A 26,596-nucleotide genomic window follows, 5' to 3' on the forward strand; every position below is an offset into this window, starting at 1 on the left:
TTGAACACTAAGGACTGAAGACAAGATAAATGGTGCCTTGATATCAAAGGTGTGATCCATGAAGACAGCAAAAGGATCACAGAGGATAAATAAAAGAAAAAAAGGGGTGTCAGAAAAGACTGAACATTGCAGTAGGTCACTGGCAAGTAAAACAAAGGGTAGAGATGTGGAACTAAAAGAGCTGAACAGAGGATTTCAGAGGACAGCTGGAAAAGACAAAAGGAAGCATTACAATGGAGTGTGAAATGAATTGGAATTGAAGAATAAAAAGGAAGAACATTTCTCAGACTGAAAGAACTGAAAACCAAATTCACACCTCGAGTTGCAATACTGAGAGAGGCACTGGGAAAAAACCTGAGTGATCATGGAAACACCAAAACGAGATTGACATGATGGAATAGTATGCAGCACTCAGAAACGATTTTTAAAAATACTGTATAACATGGGAGAGGCTGGAGAGCACTATGCTGAGTGAACTAATTCAGACTCATAATAACAAATACTGCATGAGATCATTACTGTAAAAATGGGAGGATAACTAGTAAAATATGTACAAAAGTCCAAAAGGAAGTGGAGGGGGGGAGAGAGAGAGATTGAGAGATTGAGTTCATTCCTCTGGGGGGAAAAATATTGAAACTAAACAATTTCAGGAAGTAGCTTATAGGCATTCTTATTTTCAGCACTCCTCCCCACCAGTCCACCTGGAGCCAGTCCTCAAACTATCTCTAGTAAACCTCCCTCAGAAATATGCTTAAAATACCTCTGAATACAAATTGTAGGTAACCTTGAGAAAAATGGGACTCCCAGAACATTTGATTGCACTTATTCGAAACCTATACTTGGACCAGGAAGCAGTCCTCAGAACAGAGCAGGGAAACACAGCATGGTTCAAAATCAGGAAGGGAGTGTGTCAGGAATCCTATATACATACCTTTCCCATCTATATGCAGAACAAATCATTTGGGAAGTAAGTATTTATGAGAAGGAATGTGGCATCAGGATTGGAGGAAGACTCATCAACCACCTAGGTTTTCCAGATGATACAACCTTGCTTGCTGAAACTGAAGAAGACTTGAAGTGCTAGTCTTTAATATGAATTGAAAAGAAGACAAAGATTCTCCCCACTGTGCCAACTGGTAGCACCATGACAGATGGAGAAGAGATTGAGGTTGTTAAGAATTACAGCTTGCTCAGCTCTACAATCAACACTCAATTATCAGCCATCAGGAAATAAAAAAAACAAACTGCATTGGCAAAATCTGCTGTCAGGGACCTCTCCAGAGTACTGAAAAGCAATGATGTCAGTCTAGAGACAAAGGCACAACTAATCCAGGCACTGGTCTTTGCAATTACTTCTTATACTTCAGAAAGCTGGGCAATGACTAAGGTTGACAGAAGGAGAATCAATGCTTCTAAGTTGTGGTGCTGGAGGAGTCTTGAACATCCCATAAACTGCCAAGAAAACAAATAGGTCTCTCTTGGAGAGTGTGAAACCAAGTTTCTCCTTGAAGACTAGGATTTTTAAGCTCCACCTCATTTATTTGGGGCATGTGACCAGGAGAGATCGGTCCCTGGAGAAGGACACCATGCTCGGAAAGGTGGAGGAACAGTCCAGGAAAGGGAGACCCCGGATGAGATGGATTGATACAGTAACTGGAACATGGGGATCGGTGTGTCAGAATTAATGAAACTGGCTCAGGACAAGGCAGGCTTCAGAGCTGCTGTACATAGGGTGGCTATGGGTTGCAAGCAATCTGATGGCATATAACAACATCATCAATAGAATAGATTGGCACAATGATTCACTACCTGAAACACTACCACAATTTTCAGGATGGCACAGCACTGGGCAATATTTTGTTCTGTTGTATACAGGGGTGCTATGAGTAGAAAATGGCTCTGTGGCATCTAACAACAACTGTTATACTTTTGTTTATAATTTCCTGAGTGGGTGACAGTTTCTCCATATTGACTGGAAAAAATGCTTCTCAGTCTAAAGTATTTCTGTCTGTATGTCTGTTGTTGTTATTGTGTACTGACTCCAGAGTCAGAACAGACCCATAGTTGACCCTCCGGCAGGTTTTCAGAGGCAGTGAATCGTACAGGAGGAGACTGTCCATCCTTCTCCCATGGAGCAGCTGGTGGCTTTGAACTGCATGCCTTTGGGATTGCAGAGCAGCTTCTTGCCACTGGGCCACCAGAGCTCCCAGAAGCTGTCTAAAATCTACATGTTTTTCAGCTACAGAAACTTGCCTTTTTCTATACTTACTGTTAGGTGTCACTGAGTGAGCTGATTCATATGACCCTGTGTACAACACAATGAAATTCCACCTGATACTGCACCATCTTCCCAATCTGCACTGTCCTCAAGGCCATTATTCCACAGAGAGTGTCTATCTGTCTCATTGAATGTTTTCCTTTCTTTTACTAATCATCTATTTTTCCAAGTATAATGTCCTTCTCCATGCACTATGCCTCTAAGGAGCACTCTTCCTTAAAGAGCACTCTATTTTTAGTAACATGGAAACGAATAAATATTACAAATAAACTTCTTTCCATGCTTTTGTTTTGGGTTTTTTAAAAAAAAATAAATAATGAACTAAATATTCATACTCTTAACAGCAGGAGCGGCATCCACTTCCGAAATGGCTTTCCTCCGGAAACTCTATGTACGAACAGTGCTCAGGCTGTTCGTTCATAGGGTCGCTATGAGTCTTCTATGACTCGATGGCACCAAACAACAACAACAACAAAATAATAAGATTTTACTTATTTTAGGCAAATCTAGTGAGTTAATATTCTGTCCATCTTTGTCTTAAAATATAAAGGAAAGAACTTCACTGAAATATAAGAAATAAGAAGAATAGGAAAATGGGATGGAGATCTGGTGTAAACTTAGGTTCTGGCACTTGCTATGTGACCTCAAGTATTTCATATACCTTGCTAGTCTCAATGGTACCATCTATAAATTCATGAGGTTGGACGAAATACAGATAGACTACACAGTCATAAAAAAAGAGCACAAAATATTTATACTGACTAAGAAATCACAACCTTGCTTGCAGAAAGTGAAGACTTGAAGAACTTAAAGACTGCAGCCTTCTATATGAATCACATATTGAATATGTAAGATTATAATCTCCTTATGGGTTACATCACAACACCAAAGAAAAAAAATCTTCACCATTAGACCAAGAGGTAACATCAGGAAATATGGAGGAAAAGTTGAAATTGTAAACAATTTCATTTTATTGGATCCACAATATACTGTTATTGTAACAGCAGTTAAGAAACCAAGAGAATGTGGCTTGGAAAATCAGCTGCCAAATATCTTTTTAAGAGCAAAGATGTCAGTTTAAAGACTAAGTCCCACCTGATCCCACTCATGGTTGGTTTGGAGGGTTTTTAAAATAAACTTTTTAGTTTATACTTTACTTACAAAGTTCATATACACTGTTTTTCACATCAGATCTTTCCCATTTCCTTTACCCACCTCTCTCTCCACCCATTACATTGTGCAACCCTATGATTACACACACATACACACACACACCATTCCTCCTGCCTATCCTCACCCTTCTGTTCCTCCCCTCACCTCCTTGGGTCCTCATACACATTTTACTAGTTATCTTCTATTTCTAAAATAATGGTCTTATACAGTATTTGCCTTTATGGAACTGAGTTAGTACATTCAGCATAATGCTCTCCAGTCCCTTCCAAGGTATATAGCAATTTTCAAAATAATTTTTCCAGTTGAAAGTTGGACAATGAATAAGGCTGATCAATGAAAATTTGAAGACTGAATTGTGGTGCTGGAAAAGTGTATTGAATATGTGACGGACAGCCAAGAGTCAACAAATCTGTCTTAGAGGAAGTACAACCAGAGTGCTCTTTAGAGGCAAGAATGGTTGAACTTTGTTTCACAGACGTAGGAATGTTGTCAAAAGGGTCTAGTCTTTGAGAAAAGACATCATGCCAGGAAAGATAAAAGGTCAGAGAAGGAGAGGAAGACCCTTTAGGAGATGGACTGACACAATGGGCTTGAGAGTATTGTAAATCATGGATGCAAGATAGGGTAAGGTTCAGATTTTTTGTTCACAACAGGTTGCTATGAACCACAGTCAACTCCATGGCATCTAACAACAACAACAACAAATGACCACTGACTGACCCAGCTAAAACGTAGTGTTGATTATCTACTCCACAAAGATGACAGCAGAGATGTTGAAAGGTTTGGGGTTGTTATTTTTTGTTTGTTTGGGTTTTAATCTTAATAAATAATAGAAAGAATCTTATATGCAGCAAAGTCCTTTGAAAGAAAAATTTGAAGAACATTAGGGACAACCTGAATAACATGACTTTAGGCAAGTTAATGGATAAGGTCAGTGAGGAAGAACATATTATGGAGAGCCTGGAATGCCAAGGCAATGCAAAGCCTCTGAAGATTTTGGAAAAGTCTCTAGGCTATCTTATTGAGACTATGGTATGAGTGTAGCAGTCGTGAAAGTCCAAGCTGGAGTTGTGCAATAGGGAATCCTGGGGCAAGCAGCCCCATTCAATTCTATCTCTAGTATCAAGGTCAGCAACCAACATTTAATTTACAAGCCAGATCACAATATATGTGTGGAGTAACTGAATGACTAACACCCCAAACACTCTTTCCAGTCTTTATTTTTCCTGAAGGATTCATACTACAAGTACATCAAAGCTTTCGAGAATGGTGCCTACTGGTGGTGTGAAAATAGTAGGTCTTCCTCAAAAGGTCATGACTCAGACCATTGCACTACTAGAGCTTTAGATACAAGGAACAAAACCTGAACCAGAGTCACACAAATGGGAAGGAGAAAGCAAATGTCACCATGATTTATTTCCAGATGGTTTGGAAAATACATTAAAATACTCTAGACTAGCCAAAATAAAAGCTACTGGATCCCTCTCCCCCATTTTTCCTTTCAAGTAATTCAATAATGATTTACACAAAATTGAGAGGCTTGCCAAGTATCTCATGTTACAAAGAAGTCACTGTTATCATAAAATTCCCATTTCTGTAAAAAAAGTTTCTACTGACCCTATTTTTCTCTATTTTAAGGATCTAGTATATTGGTCATAAATCAAACAATCTACAGCTATCTTTCAAGGAAATATAAAATTTAAAAAGTAGTAAATAGTCCCAAAGGATCTAACGAACTTTTTAAAAAAGCATACCTATACACAAACACATCAACCTTTTTTTCTTGACTCCTGTATCAGAGACTGTTTCACTAAAATTACATTGACCTTTTTTATTTCTACAATTTGTTTTCTGAATATAATTTAAAAGATGAAAAGGAATTAACACAGAACAGTAGCCACTTTTTTACTGAAGCAAATGTTTGGTCAAATGGAGTAGTTTCAAGCAATTCTCTTTCTATTTATATCCAGGATCTACTACATTTCTTTTCTAAAGGAATACATTTAAACAGTAGGAAAACATAACATTATAGTATCTTTTAAATGAAATACTAAACAGAGATGAATTAATAAGAACATCTTTCCAATGTAAAATTATCAGATGATTAGCACTTAAAGCACCTAAAATAAAATGTATAAACAAAACACAAATTTTGTTTGATATGTAACATGAAAGTATAGATTTCTATTTGAAAAAAGTTTTCTAGGTTTATATTTTAGTTAAGTACATCACCTTGGGTATTAAGCATGCTGTGAGCTATCTCTTAATGAGTGCCGGAACTGTCATTTTTAATACAAGACTGTCAATCACTACCTATAAATTGTTATAAACTTCCAGAAAATAACATGTAATACTTAAACTAAAACAGATCAGAATGAAAACTAACTATTCCATTTATGAAAAAAATAATATAACATTGTCATAATATTCTAAAAAATCACCACTAACATATAATCACTGTATGAACATCAACATACACAAAAGCATAAATCATTTTTAATATATAACAGAACTCTTCAGAAAATCTAAATAACATCTTTTGGTTGCTTCATCATTAAACAGAGATTTAGTTTTTTGTAGCAAGTGATGAAAATAGACATATTAGAAGAGAAATATAATCCATCAAATAAGCAAAATACTTAAGCCATTCTAATCTTGATTATTCCCCAATTCCAAGTAAAAGTGATGGATAGGGAAAAAAAACCTCAATTAATGATATACATCATCTAAGTATATGCATCATTGATATGTAATACGAGTCATATAATGCTCTAATATAATTCAGTAGATATAGCATCCAAAAATCCTACATTATTTTCAAATGCTTTAGCATTTTTAAATTTTTTAAAAAGTACCTCTTCCACAAAGCTGTCTTTCTTCTCCAACATTTCTCGTAACGTTTGAAGAATTTTAATACACAGCTTTTCTTCTTTCTCCATTAGTTTTTTTGTATGATTAATCAACCTTAAAGCAAAATATTAAACCTTAAATAGGGCAGGGATTTCTCTTGAAGCTATATGCAAGCAGACTATCAAGAGGAAAAACATATCATGCTACTAACTGAATATGAAGTAAGCCGGATAATATGCTTTCTAAGTTAAACAATTATTTCTTTAACTCATAGATTTTTGTATTATGGAGTATTATTTTTGTTTTCCATGTAGTACACTTCAGTAGCTCTCAAGTTTATTCTGATTTTATTTCTTAAAAAAAACACAACAAAACAACAAAATACCCAGATAGTTCTAAACAAACTACAATGTTGCTGTTGTTGTTATGTGCCAACAGGTGAAAAGTGACTCACAGCTGACCCTCCAATGGGTTTTTGCAGGCTGTAAATCACCCTCCAGGAGACTGCCCACTTTCACCTGCAGAGTGAAACACCTGTGGATTTGAAAGGCCTGCCTGGTGGCTGGCAGTTTAACTCTTTACCAGTTAATTAGGCCACGATATTTCCTTCACACCAAAAAAGTGTTAGAATTAGTTTCATATAACCTAATAGCAGAAAAAGGTATATATTTAACACTGTATTGTGTTGTGATACATTATTTTACATAACTGTATTACATTACATAGTATCATTTATAAATGTAGCAGGGTCCCTAAGAGTCAGTATCTGTTCAATGGCATTGAGTTTTTAGTTGAATACCACACAGTAGCCTTGGCAAATAAGCTGTATCTCACCTTCCGTGAAAGCTGTTCATTGCATAGAGTCAGAACTGACTCACATCTGATACTCCAGTGTGTTTTCAGAAGCTGTTAATGGCATAGGAGGAAACTGTTCATTCACCTTTCTCCTGAAGAGAAGCTGTTGGATTCAAACTGCCAGCTTTTGAGTTGACAGCACAACTTCTTGTCCCTTAGGCTACCAGAGTCTCCTATTATTAATAATATGTCGTTTTTCACTGCTAGGACTTGATAGATATAGTCAGTCTGTTTGGTAAAAAGGGGGAGGGAGCCACGAAAAAATCTCAAAAGAAATAACTTGAAAGAGACACACAGTGAAAGAAGAAGAAAAGGAAGGAGGGAGACAGGAAGATCAAGTCAGTTTTTCCATTTAGTATTTTATTATTCTTGGGCAACACCTAATCTTACTGGTGAACTTTTGCACTGGTATTCTCTTAAGAGTTTGAGATGATGTAACATCCCCAAGTTGTTGTTGTTTATGTTATGAGGTGTCAACAAGTCAGTTTCAACTCAGAGCAATCCTATGATCAAAATACTGTCCAATCTTGCACAATCCTCTTAGTTCTTGTAATATTTGTGCTAACTTACAGCCACTGTGTCAATTCATCTCATGGAGTGTCTTTATATTTTTTCTCTGCTTTACCAAGTTGATATTTTTTGTCAGTGACTGGTCCATTCTGGTAACATGTCTAAAGTATATTAAGATGAAGTCTTAACATTCTCACTTATGAGGAACACTCTGGCTGCCCCACAAAATCTCATTTTTCTGACTGTCTTTCTGCTTTTTTTTTATGTTAAGATGTGAATCACATTAAAGGTCACAGTCTTTGATCTTCAGTAAGTGCTTCAAGCTTTCTCCACTTTCAGATAGCAAGTTTGTTTCATTGACATATCACAGGTTGTCAATAAATCTTCTTCCAATCCTAATGCTCATTTTTTCTCTTCATAAGTCCACATTTTCAGATTATTTTGCTCAACAGTTTAAATAAGTCTGGTGGAAGGATCAAACCCTGATGCACATTTTTCCAGGTTTTAAACCATACAATAACCTTGTACTGTTCAAACAACTTCTATTCATATGAAGGTTTCACACGCACAAATAAGTGCTCTTAAATCTGAAAGTCTCATACTTTGCAATATTTTCCATTACTTGCTATGATCCACTCAATCAAATGATTTTGTGTAGCTAATAAAAACAGAAGTAAATATCTCTCGATATTCTCTCCTTTCCCAGAGTCATCCAACTTCAGCATCAGCAATCATTCCAGATCTTCTGAATACAAGGGTTTCTGGAAGTTCCAATGAAGTACTGTTTTGATAATCTCTGAATTACCTTCAAAATTTTACTTGTGTGTAAGATTACTGGCACTATTCAATAAGCTATAATTCTGTTGTTATTGTTGTTGTTGTGTACGGTCAACAGCCTCAGAGTTTAACCCTCTATTGAGTTTATAGAGGCAGTAAGTTACGTAGGAGAAAATTGCCAATCCTTCCATGGAGCGACTGGTGGACTCAAACCATGTGCGTTTTCTGTTAGATCACGTTTCTTAGGAATAAACATAACTCTTACAACATCTTTCGATTGATTGGCCAGGTAACTGTCTTCCACATTTCTTGGTACAGATGATTAGTATATCCTGTCTTGCTTCCACTTACTGAAACATCTTAATTAATCTTCTGATAATTCCTAGAGGTTTGATTTTCATCAAGGCTTTCAGCATAGCTCATACTCATCCTTTAGTACTACTAGTTCTTTATTATATGCACCCCCCTGAAATGGTTGAACCTCAACCAAATCTTTTTGTTATGATGATTGTATATTAGTTATATCTTATTTTGATGCTTCTTGTATCATTCAGTACTTTGTCCATTAAAAAAAACACATACACACAGTGAAATATCTCAGTCAGAAAAGAACAAATACTACATAGTGTCAGTGTTGTAAAATGGGACTGACATCAGGGTTAGGGAGAACCTAAAAAAAGAGGGAATAAATAATGTATACTGCATTGAAACAGATGAAATAGAGAACTGTTTAAAAGGATACAGGATTAGGTATTATTTTCATGACAAAATTGCAGAAAAAAAAAAAGAAATGCATATTAAAGTGCTCTGTGGACTTGGAAGGGGATTGTATCACAATGAAAGAAGGGTTTTTTTGCGTTTGTTTGCTTGTTTTTTTCTTTCCAAAGAGAAAAACGAACTGGGAGGAAAATGTGCAACAATGAATGAATGGGAGGAAAGTAATGAAAAGAATATACTGTAAAAAACATATATGTTGCATTAGAAAAAAATCAAACCATTCGCCATCAAATTATCCTACCTCACAACAACCCACAGGGTTTCCAAGGCTGTAAACATTAACGATGCAGACTATCTTATCTTCTTCCCATGGCGCAAGTTATGAATTTAAACCTTTTGGTGAGTGACCCAATGCTTAATCCACTGCACCAAATAACAGCCTTATTTTGCTTATATTTTGCCCCTATTTTGCCTTCAATATTGCAATCTGGGGCTTGTATTTTATCCTCATTTCTTTCAGCTTGAGAACTAACAAGAAAATTTTCCCTTTTTGTTTTCTAACTCCAGTTAGAAACTCACTGAAGGTTCAGCTATTATTTGGAATGGACTAAGCAGCACCTAAAACAATGTGTTAAACCCAGTGTCATCAATTCAACTTTGACTGACAACACTTTTCCATCCAGTTTCTGACGCTATAAATCTTAACAGATTGAGACTATCATTCTCCCACAGAGCAGCTTATGGATTTGAGCCATCCCTATAATAGTCTAGACTCTAAAACAGTGAAAATTAGCTCTGGTGGTGTACTGCTAATCACAGGGGTGCCACATCAAATCCGCTAACAGTCTCCGCCCAATAAAATTCATATTCTTGGAAACTAGATGCAAGTTTACTATAAGTAGGAATCAACTTAGTGTGATTTTTTTAAATATTAACATAGTCTCTCCTTTACTATTTTCTCTCATTCTATGTGATGGGGTGAATATGTGACTTGAGGTCTTTTGCTTGAGTCTATCCTTAATATTCTCCAGCAAACACAATTGAGTCAACTGGTTTGAAGAATTTTATTCACTTGAAGAAAAAGGAAACCCTGCTCTGATCCTAGACCTAATTGTTCTTTCAAATTCTGTTTAATAGCACTGTACACAGCAATACCAGAGCTTTATACAGCTATTAATAAAATTTCATGTGCATTGGGTTGATGACTCTATAAATAAAAATCTACATTTCTTAGAGAGGTAGGTTAAGCACTAGAACAGAAAATAGGCCTTCCTGTACCTCTGGTCCTAATACTATCACTGTAGGTAAAAAGTTTTTCCCTAACCACTAACGTAAATGTGGCGTGTGTTTCTTCCACCTGGGTGTGGCTTTGGTGATATATTCCCATATCACTCCTGCTTCTCTTCTTTTGTTTTCTAATGATGTCCCAGACTTGTCTCCTCCATCCTCAACACAGGTAAGTGTTCTGTTGCTTTTCTGAATTTCTAGTACTTTCCCACAGATGTGTATCTTTAAATTATAGATGAATGATACCCAACAAACATTTATGTAACAGGAATGTTCTATGTCTATGTACTATGCATAGGAAATCTGTTAAGTACAACTGGTTTTGTTGTTATTATTTGGCACTAAGTTGACTATGATCCATAGCAAACTATCCCGAGCAAACCTCACCATCTGCAACACACCTGAACCCATTGCCACAGTCACTGTGACAATCTATCTCATCCAGGGTCTTCCTCTCCTGTGCTGACCTTTCAAGCACTATGTCCTTTTCCCAGGACTGGCTCATCCTATCAACATGCTCAAGGTTTGTGAGATAGAGTTTAAAATCCTTATTTCCAAGGAGCAGTCTGGTTTAACCCTCTCCAAGACAAATCTGTTCACTCCCTTGGCAATCCATGGTATGTTAACACCCTTTTCTACCACCATAATTCAAAGGCATCAATTCTTTTGTCTTTAGTCACTGTACAGCGCTCAGATACACAGAAGCAGTCGAGTAGATCATGGCATGGATCGGGCACATCTTAGTCTTTAGACTGACAGGGTTGCTCTTTAGCACTGTGGAGAGGCTCCTGACAGCGCATTTTCCCTATGGAACTAGTCTTTTGACTTCCTGACTATTAGTACCAAGGGTGTTTATTCTGGATTTGGGCAAGATTAAATCACTGGAAACTTAATCTTATTTTCATCTATCATGATGTCTTCTATTGGCCCAGGGGTGAGAACCATACTTTTCTTGATATTATAATGCAACCCATATCGAACACTGCTGTCCTATATCTTCTAAAGCAAACACTTCCAGTCCAACTCAGTTTCAATGAGAAAAGTGTGTCAACTTCATAATGCAGGTTGCTGATGAGTACTCCTCCAATCCTGATGATTGTTTTTCCTATAGTTCTTCCACTTGAATTACCTATTCAGCATACAGATTGAAAAGTTGGGACGAAAGGATACCATAAAATGTTCGCTTATTCTGTTTGATAAAAGCTCCTTGATCTATGTATGGGTTTAGAATGAGGACAATCAAGTGTTCTGGAATTTCCATTCTTCTAAATGTTAGCCACAACTTGTTGTGATCCACAGTCTAATGCATTTACATAGTCATGAAATACAAATGCATAGTTATTAAATACAAATAGTCATTAAGTCCAATCCTTCTGGCACTCTGCTTTCAGCCAAGATCCATTTGATAACAGCAAAGATAACTCTAGTGCCATGACCTTTTCTAAATCCAGCTTGTATTTCTTTCAGTTCTCTGTTAATTTACTGTTCTAGTTCTTTTTGGATAATCTTCAGCAAGATTTTGCTTGTATGCATTATCAATGATATTGTTCAATAATTTCTACATTCTCTTGGATCATCTTTTCTGGAATGGAAATACTTCCAGTCAGTTGGCCAGGTAGCTGTCCTCCAAATTTCTTGGTACAATCTAGTGAGCACATCTGAGGGACTGATTTTTTTTAACTTCAATTAATTAATATTTTAATTGTTGCACTGCTAACAAAAGGCTGCACATCATTGGCTGTTGAAATCATCAGCAGATCCCTTAAAGAAAGATGAGTACTCTCCTCCAGTTAAGATTTACAATCTCAGAAACTTGATGCAGATTAACTATAAATGGAAACTTACTCAATGGTAGGAAGTTTTCTGATGTTTATCTGACTAGAAGCTAATGTACTGGCTGCATATTCCTAGAAAAATAGGTTGGCAAACTTTTTCTGTGAAGATTCAGACAGTAAATACTTTAGGCTTTGAAGGCTAAGAAAAACCTGTGTGTCTGTAAATACCAGTCAACTCTGACACTGTAACAAGAAAGCAGCATAATAAATGAACATGCACGGCTGTGTTCTAATAAAACTGTGTTTACAAAAATGCACAATGAAATAAATTTCATCTGCAGGCCAGTTTCAAACCCCTATTCTAGACTACCAATTCTCAATGCTATCTGTGGAATCACATGAATTCCACAGAGCTAACATTCATACTTTATAATCTCTATTCTCTATATATTGCTATATAGTGAAAAGTGTCAATGACCCTAATTTATAGTCAATGACTACTAGTACACCTACTTAATTTTTATTTTCCAATATCCTCCACAGTAATCTTTTATTGAAGAAAGTCTAGCCTTCTTTGCCCACTTCCTCTCAAGTTAGAGTTGCTTCCATTATCAAATAATGACTTATATAAAACAGAAATCATAACAATCTTCAAGGATGCTTGGCTTTTTACAAATATATTTATCGTAACTGCAGTGAAAGATGTCCCCAGAGCACTCCATGTATAAGTCTATGACTGAATCAGCTAAATCTCCTCTAGTATGCCAATTTTGCTTGTTTGTTTTGTTATTAGTTTTATTTCTCACTTTTTATTGTTCTCACTCTTTATTTTAAAGATCATATTATGGGACTAGCAATTGTCCAGACAAGCACATTCTTCCTGAGCTACTTATTTACATTGTACCAAAAACTAAGAATTCAAGATTCTGGCCACTAGTATACAAACTACATTTAGTCATCAACATCATTCTGTCTTCTGGGTCCATCCCAAGCTGCCTTTATTCTTTAAAAAAATCTCAGCTTTAACTGGTAAAAGAGGGGGAACCACTTCTTCTCTCATCTTTCAATTTCTGCCTCAGCTCATTATAGCCATGCAAAGGGGCTTCTAGCCCTCTTTCAACAATATCCTCAGACCCACAGGAAGTAATGGTGGAAGAAGGTGGCTAAGGAAGTTGACACTTCTCCCTGACTCTCCATTCAGATAGTCTCCTAGGAACACCATGCCCTTCTCCTTGGCCAATTTGAGTTACCTGTGTTTTCTTGCAAATCTTTTGATAAAATGCCTGCTCTATAAAAACAAGGGATCTCTCATGGCTTAGTGGTAAGAAACTGCACTGCCATCCTGAAGGCACATGGTTTGAATCCACCAGCTGCTCTGCAGGAGAAGGATTGACAATCTCCTCCTGTGGGATTAATAACCTCTGAAAATCTGCTGGAGGGTCAGCTATGGGTTGGTTCCAACTTGATGGTATTCAGCAACAACAAAAACATAAAAACACACGTCTTCTCCAGTGCTAGCCATATTACTCACAGCTGTTTGTACATAGAGATTGTGCTTGATTTTTAACTTATTATTCAGTCAAAAACATCTAACATAAGTATGTTCTCTCTAACATCACAACAATGCTAAGAAGAATAGTAATAAAAGGGCAGCATAGAAGAGTGTTGGGTGTGAGGCTTCACTGCTCTTTATCTGAGCCTCAGCAGTGTCCAGTCAAAGTGGAACCAACCTGGCAATCTCATACAGTGTTTGTGCAGATTAGATAAAATCATGGTAAATATACAGGACAGTAACAAAGTATGATCTCAATATCAATACAGGTTAGTTGAGCCTCTTATGCCTTTATGTTAATGAAAATCAATGACTTCAAACTAACCCTTTAAAGCAACATACTGAATAGTTATAGAAAGGAATTAGAACCAAATGCGATTTTGTGCAGAATTTCGTATCCAATCATGGTACACTTTAATTTCAGCACATTGCAGTAAAACATATTAACTTCAAGATAATAAAACTTCAAATTCTCCAAATAAATTATTTTGGATTTTACACCTCAGCATGGATTTTAGATCCTTACTTTGTGGACTGTCGTTCTGTATTAACAGCATAAAAAACCAGAATGTCGCGATAACAGAATCTCAGACTGTCTCCACTTACTTGGACATGAAAGCACCACATCTTATTCTTGCATCACTTCCCTCAGGGAACAGCAGTTCTGGGCTGTACAACACATCAACCAGCACTGAGAACTCAGCCTGCATCATGGGGCTGAACTGCTGCTCCAAGGAGGCCACTACATCCTAAGGAATAAAACATAAGAGAACCCACATGGAGATTTAAGTCTGATTTCACGTTCTGAAGAATGAGCATGGACATAAATAAATAACCAAGACTGAGACACTGAATTTCAAAGAAAATGTTCCCTAATCTCCCATGTTACTGTTTGTGCTACAAGTATAGTTTGGCTTTATGTATAAATATCACCTGGATCTCTGCTTTTTCACTTATGAGTTAAGGAGGGTTGAACAGCCATTTGATTCTCAATCTAGACATTCAAGAAGACAAATCTCAGAGAAGCCACTGTTAATCGTCCTGCAGCATTCGACAGTTACCAAGTGTGTGTGACAGGTATTTATCAAATTGGAAATACTGGGAAGGCTGTGGAACAGTTAAAAAGATATTACATATGTGACACTAGACACACAGAACCATTTGTTTCAAAGAGTAATTCACTGATTTTTTAAAGCAGTATTGACACTATATGGATTTAATCACATTTAATAGTATTTCAAATGCAAGTCATCACTTGCCACCAAGTATGACTTAGAGTAACCCTATAAACAAACCTGAACAATGCCCTACCCTGTGTCATTCTTATCCTCTCAGACACACTAGAACCCATTGCTGAAGTCACAGTGCCAATCCATCTCATTAGGGTTCTTGCTCTCCTTTGCTGATCCTCTTTCTTTCTAAGTATGTTATCCCGTTCCAAGGAATAGTTTTGCCTAGCTAATATCCAAAGTATGATGAACAAAGCGTCACCATCTTTTCTTCCAGAAAGCATCCAGCTGTATTTTCTCCAAGATATATCTGCTCATTCTTTTTTGGCAGTCCATGGTATATTTAGTACTCTTCTCCAGCACTGTAACTCAAAGGCATTAATTCTTTTTTTCATATGTATTCATTGTCCAGCTCTCTGATGCGTAGCAGGTGACTGAGAAGCCCATGGCCTGAATCAGGCACACCTTAGTTTTTAAACTGACATCACTGATATCCAGTCTTTTGGAGAGGTCCCTAGCAGTGGACTTGCCCAATGCAATATGTCTTCTGATTCTGACTGATGGTACCAATGATGTTGATTGTTGATGCAGGCAGGATGAAATCATTGATAGTTTTGATCCTTTCCCCATCTATCATTATGTTGACTCTGGCCCTGTGAGGAGGACTGTTGTTTTCTTGTTGAGATGTAATCCATACTGAAGGGTGTAGTCCTTGATCTTCTGCAGCAAGCATAATCCCCTCATTTTCAGCAATCATGTCATCTGAATAGTCCAAGTTGTTGATGGGCCTTCCTCTGATTCTGATGCCACATGACCCTTCAGAGAGTTCAGCTTTATAAATGTTTTGCTCAGCATATAATAGGCATGGAGACACAACTCTGACACATACCACTTTTTTTTTAAACTGGGAAACATTTCTAATTTTTAATCTTAAAATTATAGCTCAAAATTGCAAAGGCAGATATGCAGAGCCACTTCTGAACAAGGAGAAGGAAACTTTGGAAAGTTCACAAAAAAAGAAACTCAGCTAGAAATCCAGTTAAACTGGTTACTCAACAGTGTATGTTCATTCCTCCATTTTCTCAACCAGTTCTTTCTTATATTTGCCTTTCTCTTTTCCAACTTGCTGAGATTTGGCTTTATGTCCCAGAGGTTTTTTTCCGATCTTTAACCAGTTTCAGTCTAGTGGGAACCCTCTTGCCCACAAACACAGTTATATCATTAGCCTTCTCACATAGCCAACCATTCTTTCCACATAGATGACACACTTCTTTCCATACATCTCAACTACTTTGCCAATTTGCTGACCCTTATAGTGTCTTCGAACCACCTTGACCTCGTCATGCTTGCAAGTGGGCATGGAGCACAAGTTAAACCTTGACCTCAGCTCCCTGAACAGCAGGGAGGATGTGATCTTCTTGTGAATTGTGAGAGGGCACTGAGGTGGTGTTTGTGGTTCTTGCTTTGGTCAGAGGCCACAAAAGAGTTGAACTCCATTATGACGGTCAGGTGTCTGGCAGCTTCAGACTCTTCACACACACCCTTTTTGATATTAAACCATGTCATGTTCCCTTGCTCCAGACAACAGCTTCTTGATCTAAGAATAGATTTCTCATGAGCATAATTAAGTGTTCTGGGATTCCCATTCTTCTCAACATTGTCATAATTTGTTATGATCCACACAGTCAAATGCTTTTACACAGTCAGTAAAACACAAATAGACATTCTTCTGGTGTTCTCTGCATTTAGTGTCTGATATCTGCAACAATGCCCCTGGTGCCACGGCCTTTTCTAAACCCAGCTTGAACTTCTGGCAGTTCTCTGTCAATACATTCTTCTAGATATTTTTGGATAATCTTTGACACTATTTTACTTGCATGTGATATTGACAGTATTGTTCAATAATTTCCACACTCTATTGGATCATCTTTCTTGGGAATGGGGACATACAAGTATCTTTGCCATTTCTTGACACAGACTCAGGAGCACATGTAAGGCTGCATCTGTTAACTGAAACATGTCAATTGGCATTCCATCGAGTGGTGGACATTATATTTTTGCCATTGTCTTTGGTGCCACTTTAACTACATGCTGCATTACCATAGGCTCTTGTTAATAAGGTAATTCTGAAATTTTTCAGTGTCAACTAATAATTTTTCATGCAGTGATTCTGTGTATTCTTTCCATCTTCTTTTGATGCTTTTGCTGAGTGAGTTTTCCCCTTTTCATTCTCTGACTGCAGCATTTTACACATTTCATTATTATGATAGTTTACTTTGTCTTCTTAAACTGCCCTAGGAAATCTTCTGTTCAGCTCTTTTCTTTGGCATCTCTGTCTTTTCTGTTGCTGTTCCTGTCGTGTATCGACCCATAACTGACTTTGTGGTGTACTTTCAGAGGCAATTAAATGTGTGGGAGAAGAGTATCCATCTTTCTCCTTCAGAGAAGCTAGTGGATTCTAACCAGGTGCCTTTTGGATTACAGCTCAGCTTCTTATCACTAGGCCATCAGCACTCCCTAACACAATGTACTGAACGTTCTTTAATGAATGATCAAAATGCTTCCTTTTCCTTTTTGTACTAACTTTTTCAGAGAGAACAAGACTGCATATGAAGGAGCAATTGACTCACAAGCTATATGATATTCTTTTATGCAAAAAAGAAAAAACCAACCTGATTTCAAAAAGTTTCTCTCAGCCACAGCAGCACAAATGAGGATATCATCCCTTAAAGTGAGACTTCAGGTATAAACTTATGTCTCCCGAATTCCTTCCCTTCTAGCAAAAGTACTTCAACTACTCTGAACAAGATTTCTGGGAGGTTTCTAATGACAAAAGAAACTATCAGGAAGGAAGTGGCATTAAAAAACACTGGATAAAATATTAAGGTAAGAAGAGAGCATTATTACACAATATGACCACATGTAATAAGAAATGGCACTAAAAATATACCCAGAGGCTGTGGATAGTGTGTAAGCCTATCCAGAAGAACCTCAGAAGAAAGGCCTGCATACGTGTCTCCAAAAATGGTCATTTTCCAAAAATAATTGGTCATTAAAGGGCACACAGGTCACAGACTCAAGTATCCATGTGTATACTAGAGTATGCATGTGGCTGTCATTGATCAAAACAAACTCAACAGTAGTTAGTAAATAAATGCAGGTAGTAAAAGTGGACTTCTGTTAGATGACCTCTTGTCTTCATGTCATTTTCTCAACAAATTGTGCTGAGTTTCCCCATAATGCAAAGCATGCATTCATCTTGTTTTAAACTGTTCGTTGTAATATAGGTAAAAGTTTACAGACACAGCTGGTTTTCCTTTACACAACAGATTGATCCAGATCTGTGACATGATTGCAATCCCCACAGTACAGCTGCACTCTGAGCACTTCCTCCCTGCAACTCTCATTGTCATTTGCTCTTTTGTCCAAGCCTTTCTCCTGGGTACATGCTGACATTTTTATCTAGTATGGTTGGTTATCCAAAGTAGTGTATACTCTTGGTGTTATCTCCCCACCTTATAGGTCTGTTTATAGTTTAGTTGAAAGTGGAGTCATGGGAACAGCTGATAAAACTGTTGCCAAATCCAGTGGTTATTTTTCTGTCCCTGTTTCATGCAACTTTTGCCTAAAATACTTGTTCCTCACACTGAAATATCTTTTCTGCTGTTAGCTTCTCTAACAGCATATTTCCTATGTACTGACTACTTCTATGCCAACTCCTCAACTCCTGGTAGCTCCTAATTCTTGTCTGATCTCATTTAAGGGCTAGCATGCAATTCCATGGCATTAATCACACACACACACACACAGAGAGAGAGAGAGAGAGAGAGAGAGAGAGAGAGAGAGAGAGAGAGAGAGAGAAAAGTGTACACATACATATTAGCATACTAATAGCTCTGATGACCTAGGGACAAGAAGCTGCACTGCAATCCAGAAGGTACGCATTTCAAGACCACCAGCTGTACTGTGGGAGGATGGGCAATCTCCTCCCATGTAATTAACGGACTCTAAAATCCTGCTGGAGGGCCAGCTATGGGTTGGTTTATATTCTACAGTACACAGCAACAAAAATATGTAATAAAAGAATTAGTATATTAATATAAATATTATAACTCCCAAATTTATATCTGCAACCTGGATTTAAGAGGGGGAAAAAAATCCAGGCTAATCTAGCCAACTAACTAGGCATCTTGAACTTAAAATTTCCCAACAAAATCCCTTTCAATTCTCCAACTACTTCTATAAATTTCCCTATCTTAGCAAAGAATACCATTATATTAAACCCATACAATTCTTTCCATGACACACAACTCATCTAATCAAAGCACCAATTCTTGTTGGCACTCCTTTTAAATATATCCAATATTCATCCACTTTCCCTCCTTATTATTTCCTTTGAAGTCACCATCATCACCTTTTACCTAAATTAATGCAATAACAATCTGATTTGACTCATTCACTCCCTACATAGACCTCTGTTTACACTCTTCAAAGATTCGCTATCACACCAACAATAAAATCCAAATTCCTAACCAAGTCACTATATGACACACTAATTTTAAGACTCTCCTTTTTTTGCTGATTAAACTCCCAAGTCCAACTGGATTCTCCTGTTTCCTCAAAGCCACCAGCTAAGTTTCTGCCTGAAGGCTTTGCATTTATTGTTTCTTCTCCCTACAATTCTCTGTCCCCAGATCTTTGACTAGATTATTCCTTTTCATTATTTGAGTCTCAATTCAAATAATGCCTCAGCTTGAAGGACTCTAATAATAGGATTGATTCCCAGTAATTCTTTACCATGTGACAACTCTTTTTTTTTCTTTTATAATAATCTTACTGAGTTAACATGATCTCATTTATTTAATGTTAGCATTTAAATTCAATGAAAGAACAGACTCTGTCTTGCCCAAGGCCCTTCCAGCAACACATACTGGCAATGAGTACATCTCGAGTAAATACGTCAAATGAGGTAGCTGTCAAACAGAGCTGAAAGAAGTACAGGGCGTACTTTTTCTGGGAGAGTTGACAGTATCGTCCATAAAGAAACCAACCAAACAAACAAAACCAAACGAACACCCACAGATTAAAAAAAAATACAAACACAAACCCAACAAACAAACAAACAAAAACCAACAAAACAACCCTGAATGAAAATAAAAATCTTACTGCTATCAATCCAATTCTGACTCACAGTTTCCAAGGCTGTAGATCTTAGTTGGAGGAGAATACCTTCCTTGTTCCGAAGGAGCCACTGGTGAATGAGAACCACCAGTGACTCATGGAACATGCTACTGACCACACCTATAAAAGTCTTTATCCTCTACCTAGCAACTTTGTAATGTTTTTAATACCCATGACTCATAAAACTCCCCTCTTTCTCATGCTACTTTTTCTATATTATGTGGCCATTCTATACATTCCTTGCTTCTCCAAGGTATTCTTTTGTTCCCATTGCTCTACTCTCTTTTAGCAATACCATTCCTTTCCTTACTCTAAATATCATCCTCAAATGTAGGTTTAAGTTCCATACATCCAGTCACCTATAAGATATTGGGATGTCAATCTGTTAACTGAAATCAGCATAATTACCATTAAAATTCTCCCATGTCTCCCAACTTCTCTTTACTCCTCTTACAATAAATAGTCATAACACTTCACCTCCAACCATGAGACCCATTTTAACAATTCTTCATAACTTTTTTTCCTAAATTCATCCAAAAGTCATCATAACTAGTGACCTGTTTCATCTCCTACGTAATGCTACCTCTCTCTCCGGTTGAGATAGCTTTTCTGTAACTTGTAGCTAATATGCACTATTCTAATCTCTCCCTGAAAATCCAATTCTACAAACTAAAATCTGTTTATACACTTGTATTTAATAACACTTCCACTAAAAATGTTTAATAGTTCAGTCTACGTTTCCTATACTATCAGAACCCAACCTGACTTTCTAATACAATTCACAATACTCTCCTAAGAAAATTCTGAACCACAATCCATTAGTCTGCCTGTGTGTTCTTGCTGTTATGTTATTTCATGTTATCCACTCCATTTGGCTCTGACTCATACCAACAGTACACACAACAGAAAAAAAAATACCCTGACCAATCCTATACTACCCTGATGATCTCAACAGTGTTTGAGGCCACTACTGCAGTCACTGAGTCAATCGTCTCGTTGAGGGTCTTCTCCTTGCCTGACCCTTTAGCTTTCCAAGCATCATGTAATTTTTTCAGGGACTGGCTGCAACTTACAACATGCCCAAAGTATGAGAGACAAAATCCTCACCTCTCAGGAGCTTTCTGCTGCCCTTCCTCAACGACAGATACTTTTCATTTTGCCTATGATCTCTAATAATATCTAGCAATTCCTCAGTTCACATATTGACCATTCTCTATGACAAAAAAAATGGTTTCAAAACTTACTAAATTTCTTCCATTAGGTATTTTATTAATAAAAGAGATGGGAAAACAGTTACCTCTTCTAAATATCCTTCAATGTTATCAGAATGTCCAGTTTAAAAGCATGGGTAGGGGCTACATAGGTAACTTGGAAATAGTAGTACTTGGACTATTCTGGCCAAAAAAGAAAGAGTTCTAGAGACTTTTTAAAGATAAAACAAGGTAATGCACTTTTAACTGATTAAATGATTCTCTGTGAATTTCATTAAATTATATTATTTAATCCTTACAACATGTCCAAAGTATGTTAGAGGAGCCTCAGAATAGTTGCCTCCAAGGAGTCGCCCTGTTTAACCCTTTCCAGGATGAATCTGTTTGTTTTCCTAGCAGTCCATGGTACTCTCAATACTCTTCTCCAGCACCACAGCTCAAAGGCATCAATTCTCTTTCTATCCTCCTTAGTCATTGTCCACCTCTCTGATGCATAACAAGTGACTGCAAAGACCATGGCCTGTATTAGACGCACCTTAGTCTCCAGAGAGACACCAATGCTCTCTATTACTTTGGAGAGGTCCCTAACAGCAGACTTCTTTAAAATATAATAAAACTTCTACCTGGCAGCCTGTGATTTTTAAACTCATATAAGGCTGGAAGAAAGTTATAAAGGCTAGGCCTCAATTAGAACTTTGTAAACTTTTAACTGTTTTTGGGTTTTGTGATTTTATATTTTAAAACTATAATCTAAAAGATACAGATGTTATTTAATGCTCCTATCATACCTGCAATTTTTCAATTATATTTCTATAATCCCAAGCAGGTCCTCCAAGAGCTTCCTTAAACCGCGGTCCACAGCGAGCAGACAGCCTCCAGCCCATGGCTGCTCTCTGTACCATGTTTGAATGGCTCTTCATGAAGAGGGTATTGACTTGACTGTCCAAATCCACTGGAATAGCAATTCCACGATTCTTGGCTGAAATAGAAAGACTTAAAATTTAAAATGGCTTCCTCTGAATGTGACTTCTTATAAATTATCAATTGTAAATATAATGAATAGTTAGAAAAGGGGGGGGAAATTATATCATTAAGCTCTCCCACAAAATTGTTTTATATAACTTTATAACTTTTGAGCCTGAAAGTATTTCAGTTCTTAATATCAACTAGTTAAAAATGGTTTCATCAAACATTCAAGAACAACTAAATTTCTTGATGATTACTGCTTGAGACACATATCACACAGCATCAACATAGAAACACACTGTATAACAGGCATGAATATAAGTACCTTCCCAGCTGCCAAAGAAAATAAGAGAGCAGACAGAAAACACAGGATAAATTCCTGACTAACCATTTAGTAATCTAATTAGTGTGTGTGCATATGTTTGTGCACTGTATATGCATGAAACTGCATGTGCTAAAAATAAGAGAATACAAATAAACTTTTGAATGTTTAAAAGAAAAAAAAAATCATTGGACAAAACTGTACAGAACTTGTCCTTCTTTCTAGATTGAAATGTATATTTCAATAGACTAACCTATGAAAATGACACCCATAAGCAAAACAGAAATCAACATTTTTGTTTCTTTTCCAGGTAAAATGAAGATAGGCTCAGTACTCCACAAAAGAACAGAAGGAAATGACACAGAGGATACTGAAGTTAGAACATGCCTTCCCAAAGTCAGAGTTGTTCAACATAAAACAAGAACGGCAGTGGGAGGGCGAAGCAGCTGGGCAACTCATTGAAGAACAGCGTCTGGGTAGCAGAGAAGTTAAGGTCCTCCTCTCTCTGATGAGCATAAACAGTAGCTGGCAGCAGAAGCGTTTCCCCAGAGGACAAAGTTAGAGAAATGTTCTTTCAAGAAAGTGCAATACCTGCTTGAAGGAATGCCAAATGAAGGTGTTAGGGCCTGGCAGAGAAACAGAGTTTGAATTACCACCACTGTTCTTCATCACATAAGGGATGACATGAGGAGAAAGAGGAAAGAATATATTAAAGACTCTAACTCCTGAGCAAAACCCTCAATAATTGCTGGTATTACCAGCCTTGCTCTGCTTCATACGCACACACATACACAAATGCACACACCTTAAATGAAAGTTCGCTTATCATTTGGTCAACTCCTTAACCAGAATTTAGTGTTTGCCAGATTATTTATAGAATCTTAGCTGGTGACCTAATGGTGAGGAGCTGTGCTGTCAACCTGAAGGCAAAAGTTAAGAATCCACCAGCTGCTCCAGGGCAGAAAGACAAGCAGTCAACTCCCTTGAGATTCACTGCCTCTTAAAACCCACTGGAGGGTCAGCTATAGGTTGGTTCCTACTTGACAACACAAAACAGCAACAGGAGGGAATGAGACCCTCAAAAGTGTAGAGGAAATTCATGCCAGCCACTCACATCAATTGTTACATAGATCTTTATAATTATGCATACATAAGGAAGGATCACAGGGAAAACCAAAAGTATAAAGAGTAACTAACTCCAGAAGGAACAGAAAAGATACAGGCAAAACAAAAAATGTTTAATTCTTTTCCTGAGAATTATTACTATAGCTACTGCATCTGAAGAGAAACCTTCAGAAAAATAATTATTAGAAATTTAAATAACTGCAAAAAACTGCTTCAACAAGAAAAGTGCAAAGATGAAATTGATTATTGAGACAAAGAAGCCATGGAATTGCTAGAACTAAAAGTACAAATGAACAAAACAGAAAATAAAGCACCTAGATAAATAGAAATTCTAGAAACAATAACAGAGACAATGAAAGAAACAGTCAAGATTAGAAAACAAATTCATTGAACTTGAGCTGAATATATGTAAATATGTGACTATACTGCACATGTAAATATATACAAACATTCACACACGATCAACGGAATGCATTTATCAAGTTCTGGTAAAAAATTAAATGCCAACCACAAAAGGGAGATCACAAGAATTTCCATGTAGAAAATAACTTCTTTTCAAAAAGGATATTTCGCTTTTCATCATCAACATCGCATGTTAGAAGACAATAAAATATCTTTAAAGTTTTAAAGTACCAAATATTTAAAGACATTACAGGACATGTAATCTCAGAAATACTTTCCAATCCCTTATGAAAATAATATTAGGAAAAAAGATGGAATTCAAGACAAAATGTCATATATAAAAGTAAGTAGGTCAATCAATATAAATTGAAGAAGAAAATAAAGTGAGAATTCAAGAGAAAGATGTCATGAATACAAGACACTAGGACAATTTAACAGGAATTTGAAAAAAATAAATTTAGTAACAAATGGATGCAGTATCTACTGCAACATTTCCATTAGATATTAATTGTTGTAATGTTCCCTTTCAGTTACAAAGTTGTTATATCATAGGCTGTATTTTGGTTTATTTATTTCAAGTGGAAAGTATATAATTTAATGTTACATGCGCTAATCATTGATATTTCAAGTTGTCAGCCTAAACAAGAGAGGCTTAATTATATTTCAGAATAGAACACAAATATCACAAATCATAACAATGTTAAACAATTTATTACACAAGTATTGGAATCACTGGGAAGGATGAGGTTGAAATGATGAAAATATTCTAAATAATTTCTTATTATGCAGTGTGGAATGTAACTTGGAACAGTTAGTCAAGGAAAAAAGACATAAAAGTATTATTTAAAATTCTTATAGTCACTAGGAGAATTTCTTTAAATGAATGGAAACAAGAAGAAAGATTTTTTAAAAACTGGGTAGGTGGGTAGATAGAGAGGGAGGAAGATATGCTGCTTTCTGACTCATTTCATATAATGAGAGGAAAAGAACAAGAGTCGGAAGTGCTCATTCTGCTGGTGAAAGTTCTTCAAAGCTGAAAGATGCTTAAAAACTTCTTTGAAAGTAGACAATTTTCACTACCAACACAGAAACGGGTACCAATTTAAACAAGGGTTCCAGCTGGCTTTAGCACAGTAATAATACCTTTTTTTTTTTTTTGTAATAATACCTTAAAGGCAGCCCTAAACAATCAATTGCACCACTACCCAGATTCTCTGGTCAATTAGTGAATGTTTTCTTAATATTCATTATAGATGTCCCCTTTTCAAAGCGTACTAGGTCTCTGTTTGTGTCAATCACACACAGCAGCCCAGCCCCAATCCTGTCTCCTCTACAGGACAAAGGTCTTGGCACAGCCAAGCTGCACATGTGTATGAATACTTAACTCTGCACCACGATCAAATGCTGGCAAAACAATCTTTTTTTGGCTATTTCATACATAAGCTGAGTTTGCTCTAAACATCCAAAAGCATGGTATTTTCTAAGCAGTAAAAATTATAATCTTTAATACTCTTGAATAGATATTACAACAAGTTTCTACCAATGCTTAAACAAATGAGGGAGAGGGGCTGGTAGAAGCAGATTACCCAGTAAACAACACAAGTATGGGTTTACTTGTATTTATTTACTAATCCATAATGGACATGTCAAACTATGTACATGTCATACATTATAGATTTGTAAGGAAGCATAAGAAAAATCTATGTTTATCTTGTTTACTTGGTACCCTCTCTCTATCAGATACTGAACATTTGAAAAGAGGCTTTGATTCTGCAGGAAGGTGCCATGGGATTGGGAGAGAGACTGATGCCAGCCACACACAGAAGCAGAGTCGTTGATGTGCTGGAGGTGGGAATATAAAATGGTTCATTACAAATTGGTAAATATGCACAAGGAAGACCATGGTTTCTTTGTTACCAGACGATCTAATTATCAGGGACTGGGATTTTTATTTTTTAGGAATCTGGAACATTAGGTGGAAATGAACATCACCTCAGTGTTGCTGCTATGAATATGATGTGCAGAATGAATGCTCAATGAATATTTTTCTAATGATACTAGTGGAAAAATTAGAAATGACAGTAGCACCTCTGTTATTCTTAGCATCACAGCACTCCTCAGTGAGGTCACAAAACTCTCACACGCCCACAGATGTTCCTATGAACCGCTGCACTACATAGTTTTCTGAGGCCAGCACCATGGACAAGCCAGAGATCAGAAAACCTTCCAATTTTGTTGAAAACTGTGCCACTTTAACTGGTTTGCTCTAGCTAACTGCCTCAGCACAAACTGCATAATATAAATTAGCCAGATAAAATACACTTCATTCTTATACCTAAAGGTTCACTCTGACCAAGGGCAAACATCACAATTTCTTAAGCAATAA

At 36.8% G+C, this 26,596-nt stretch overlaps 1 protein-coding gene and 1 pseudogene across 1 annotated transcript in view; both read right to left on the bottom strand.

Annotated features, from left to right (window-relative positions):
- ITPR2 (inositol 1,4,5-trisphosphate receptor, type 2) overlaps window positions 1-26,596 on the bottom strand; it is a 732,333-nt gene that overhangs the window by 326,169 nt on the left and 379,568 nt on the right. The window contains exons 35-37 of the mRNA XM_006895058.1: window positions 22,184-22,374; window positions 14,381-14,523; window positions 6,307-6,415 (exon numbers count right to left, since the gene is read on the bottom strand). Coding sequence (XP_006895120.1) covers window positions 6,307-6,415; window positions 14,381-14,523; window positions 22,184-22,374 — 443 coding nt within the window. The remainder of the gene's footprint in view (window positions 1-6,306; window positions 6,416-14,380; window positions 14,524-22,183; window positions 22,375-26,596) is intronic.
- On the bottom strand, window positions 16,070-16,500 carry LOC102876107 (annotated as a pseudogene).

This window comes from Elephantulus edwardii, unplaced genomic scaffold (genome assembly GCF_000299155.1).
Source record: "Elephantulus edwardii isolate Elephantulus edwardi_28Jun2011 unplaced genomic scaffold, EleEdw1.0 scaffold00157, whole genome shotgun sequence".
Lineage (NCBI taxonomy): Eukaryota > Metazoa > Chordata > Mammalia > Macroscelidea > Macroscelididae > Elephantulus > Elephantulus edwardii.